The following is a 4,199-nucleotide window of genomic DNA, read 5'->3' as shown; positions in this document are numbered from 1 at the left end:
GTGTGTGTGTGTGTGTGTGTGTATGTGTGTATGTTCATTATATAATATTTTACAGATAATTTCCCAAGATTTAATTTTTCTAAATTAGTGGACTGCCATTGTCTTTCAATTTTCTAGAGTTCTCTTTTAGTATATGTAGCTCTGAAGTGAACCAAAGAGTTAAGCCCCTGACTGATTCGCTTCTTTTTCAGAGGGGCAACATTGTAAAACGATGCAGAATCTGTATCATTACTGACAAGATGGAGTTGTGAATATAATGATTTTCTGCTGTTCTTGATTACATTACATTGTGAGGCTGAAGAAAATAATAATAACAATAGAACAGGTTCTTTAATCTAGTTACGGCATTTTCCGGCAAACAAAAGTCTGAAAATTGAGACAAACATTCAGAATAAAGATCAAGTGGGAAATATGGGACTTTAATACAAGTTTGTTTTATAATTTRCCTTGACATTTGGTTTGTCAAAACTGTTTTAGGGGTCTTGGAAGTGGGGTTCTGATGGTCACGGAGCTATTCTTTTGGTTAACTGTGACTCTGAGACGTCCTACAACAAAATGCCAGACACTGAGAAGGATCGCATCTCCAAAGTGTCAGGTAAACCAATATCACCGCTGTTAAGATTTCTCCAATAACACTCTTTAACTTTACTGAGGAAGGCAGCCTTTACAGTCTTTAATGCAAATAAGGAATTCTAATGGCCTAACAATCAATTTAAAAGTTAAAGAGAACACTTTATGAAAAAGTGATGCCTCAGACTTTGGATATCTGACATTACCCCTAACTAACCATGGTGAAAGCTTGACAAGCTCTATTGATTTTGAGAGTTCAAAGCTTATAAAAACCCACATGCTCCATGTCATGCCGTCAAACAGCGTGTGTCATATGTGAGAGAGAATTGTGTTTTGTGGACGTGCAGATCTGAAGGACATGTCTCCAATGGTGCTGCGGACCAAGGGTCCTGCCAAACTCCCAGAGGGCTACAAACTCACCATGCACATTTCTCGGGGAGATGCGGAGAACGTCAGAGTCTTTAGACCCAGATCCAACAAAGAGCCAACTAATTTCCTGGGTGGGTATCTAAAAGTGCATGTATTTGTTTTATGTACATTATTTAAAACTCATTACACAAATATTTTTTATTATTATATTAAATTAAGTACTCTGTATTTGCATTCTTTACTTTGCAGATAATTTTTTAAGTACTTTTATCAAGGACTATCCACTGGTACTGAGCCGAGAGGTCCTGTCAAAGGAAGTGCCTTACCTGGGAGGTGTAGCAGAAATGAACTTTTATGTGGAGGGCCTCAGGTTTCCTGACATGAACTTTGATGGACTTGTCACCATCAACCTCAGTCTATTAGAGCCCATCAATGAAGTAAGGACAGCAACAAAACCTGCATTTTATACATCCATTTCATCATTATTATTAATATTACTCAAAACCCATTTAACTGCAAATTTCAAAGACAATGAAGCACATTTCTCAATTTTTGATCAGTTTCTGGTAAAGCTAAGGGATTTTTATCATTGCTTCTAAGAATAAACTCAGTTTGGAAATCAGCATAAGTAAACTTGATAATAATTATGACTTAATGTAATCTAAATTAATGACAAAATCCTTAGTCCAAATCATTATAAAGTTAAGCTTGTTTGATTAGTTTTCTTTGTAAATCAATAGCACCTTCTCTCATGTTTTAAAGGGTCTTCCAGAGACGCCCATTTTCTCAGACAAAGTGGTGTTCAGAGTGGCTCCGTGGATCATGACACCCAACACTCTGGAGCCTGTGGAAGTGTTTGTCTGCAGGTAGGAGCAGCAGCTTGATGAATAATAAAGATGAATGTGTCAGCAGGGTGTTATAGCGTTACACCGCTCACTTTAACATCATCTCAAACTGCCACGAACACTGCTCAAGAAGCTCAGTATAAATTTTCACACAATTGTTTTTTGTGAATTTTTTTTAACCAAACAGTTAAAATATGTTTCTTTTAATTAGCATTTCAAACATTATTGCTTGACAAAAACATGCTGCCTGTCTGTGGTTTCAGTACACGCGATAACTACCAGTTCATGAAAGGAATAAAAGATCTTGTTCAAAAGAGCAGACATGAGCTGAAGGTTTGCTACGAGTACATGAACAGAGGAGACCGCTGGATGCAGGTAAAAAACAACAAATAATGAAAACTTTAAAGTGCCTGTGACATGCATATCCTCCAAAYACTRAAAGTCAAAGAAAACATCTTTATATTGAAGGAACTCGACATAATACACAATTTTACAAATTTTGTCACATAACACAGATTTTCTTTGAACTTGGCTCAGCCAAAGTGAAACAGGAAGTGACATCAAAGRGGAACTCGTTAAGAAAAGGAACTCTCTGGTCTTTGTTTATTGAAATAACATTATTTGAACTCTGACTCTTCTTCATCTCTCTGATAGTGACTTGAAATAATCTAAAGAAACATCAGATTCTTCTCTACAGTCTGTGTTATTAGTAATTGTAGCAATGTTCTGCTCACACAGACAAGTCCCCTTTGACATCACTTCCTGTTACTTCACATGTGAATATCTCAAGTACGGTTCGTCTCAGCGTTGTGAAATTTGTTTTGCAACACTCTACTGATGTTATATTTCTAAAAAAAATAACCATATTTATTACAAAAGGTTGATGTCACAGGTACTTTAATTTGTGAATCATTGGATTATACTGTACTTTGTATGTGTATATATCATGTTCACAACTTTGACCCACTGAATTTTTGCTTACATATACAATTCTGTTTTTTAAATTTTATACCTAATGATGAAAAGCTCATATGAAATAAGACTAGCTAAATAACAATAAAAATAATGTACAATAAGTTGTTTTGAAAAAGAATGGGAAGAAGTAAAAACATTTAATCCCACCCTTCTCCAAAGCTTATTAAAAAAAAATTATTATTCCGTTTCCTTATTCTAAATGACAATTTTATTAAGTCTGAAACAACAATCAGTTCACCTACTAAATTATACAACACTTACTAAAATTTACATATACATAAATATATACTGCTAAAGAAAATAAAGGGAACACTTAAACAACACATAGTTGCATACACACACATCCTTACATTACTTTTTTAGACACATTTTCTTTGTTTTCTTTTCTCATTTTGTGCAAACCTACACATTCAGATRGATACAGTTCTATAAAGAATTGTGTACACAATGATGGCTTAAAATACATTTTTAATCTCTTTTTCAGGATGAACTGGAATTTGGTTACATCGATTCGCCCCATCAAGGCTTTCCTGTTGTTCTAGATTCTCCCAGAGATGGAAAGCTGAAGGACTTCCCATATGAGACGCTGCTGGTGACAGACTTCATTTTGTCTYGAGTTCAAATGTTTGTAGATGGGGAAATGCTGCCGTGTCAGCTCTTTTTGTTTGAGCATGTTTTTAAAGCACCTGGTTGACCCGGCGGCTGCATCACTTATAGTAGATTTCATACACAACATTTTCTAAAAAAAAAAAAAGTGTTTTTGTTTAAACACGCTTTTAATAAAAGACAGTGAGGATTGTGGGGGAGGTGGATCATGGATGAGCAGAAGGGAAGTATCAACAGTTCAGAAGAATCAGAAGCGTTAACTCCTGCCTGTACAAACTTGCCTTCATGCTGCACACCCGCCATGAAATTAGCTGCTAACCTCAAACATGGTCTCTGTCTCTGACATATTTAGACTTCGCAAAGTTAGGAACAAATTAAGAGWTTTGCTTAAGATTTGGAAAACTTCATGACGTGCATCTGTGAAAATTGTTTCAGACTTGTTCTAAAACACGTTTCTTTGTGATCAGTTAACCTCATATAGGGAGACAGGGCTCTGGTGCTCTAAAAGCATTTGAAATTTGCTTGTCCAGAACAAATTTTTAAACAAATCTGTCTCCTCAGGGTCCTGACTTTGGCTATGTGACCAGGTTGGCTTACAATGAAAAGGTGAGCAGTTTGGACTCGTTTGGTAACCTGGAGGTCAGCCCCCCTGTCACYGTGAATGGGAAAGAATACCCCCTGGGCAGAATCATCATTGGAGTTGCCTTCCCAACGTAAGTCACAGATTAGTTTAGAAAAGATTTTAAAGGGATCCCCGATTAGTTGTAACATTAAATTTTATTTGATAAACATTTATTTTAACTGTAAAATAAATACTGTGAAAATACTGTAGGC

The 4,199-nt window shown here is 35.9% G+C and overlaps 1 protein-coding gene across 2 annotated transcripts in view; it reads left to right on the top strand.

Annotated features, from left to right (window-relative positions):
• Positions 1-4,199, top strand: part of padi2 (peptidyl arginine deiminase, type II) — a 29,410-nt gene that overhangs the window by 4,439 nt on the left and 20,772 nt on the right. For both annotated transcript variants that reach the window (XM_014009556.1, XM_014009557.1), the window contains exons 5-11: positions 478-595; positions 918-1,070; positions 1,189-1,376; positions 1,702-1,805; positions 2,048-2,159; positions 3,244-3,351; positions 3,927-4,078. In XM_014009556.1, the coding sequence (XP_013865010.1) occupies positions 478-595; positions 918-1,070; positions 1,189-1,376; positions 1,702-1,805; positions 2,048-2,159; positions 3,244-3,351; positions 3,927-4,078 (935 nt within the window). The remainder of the gene's footprint in view (positions 1-477; positions 596-917; positions 1,071-1,188; positions 1,377-1,701; positions 1,806-2,047; positions 2,160-3,243; positions 3,352-3,926; positions 4,079-4,199) is intronic.

Source organism: Austrofundulus limnaeus, unplaced genomic scaffold (genome assembly GCF_001266775.1).
Source record: "Austrofundulus limnaeus strain Quisiro unplaced genomic scaffold, Austrofundulus_limnaeus-1.0 Scaffold59, whole genome shotgun sequence".
Taxonomy (NCBI): domain Eukaryota; kingdom Metazoa; phylum Chordata; class Actinopteri; order Cyprinodontiformes; family Rivulidae; genus Austrofundulus; species Austrofundulus limnaeus.
The sequence above is the reverse complement of the archived record's forward strand: the minus strand, read 5'-3'. Positions and strand labels throughout refer to the sequence as shown.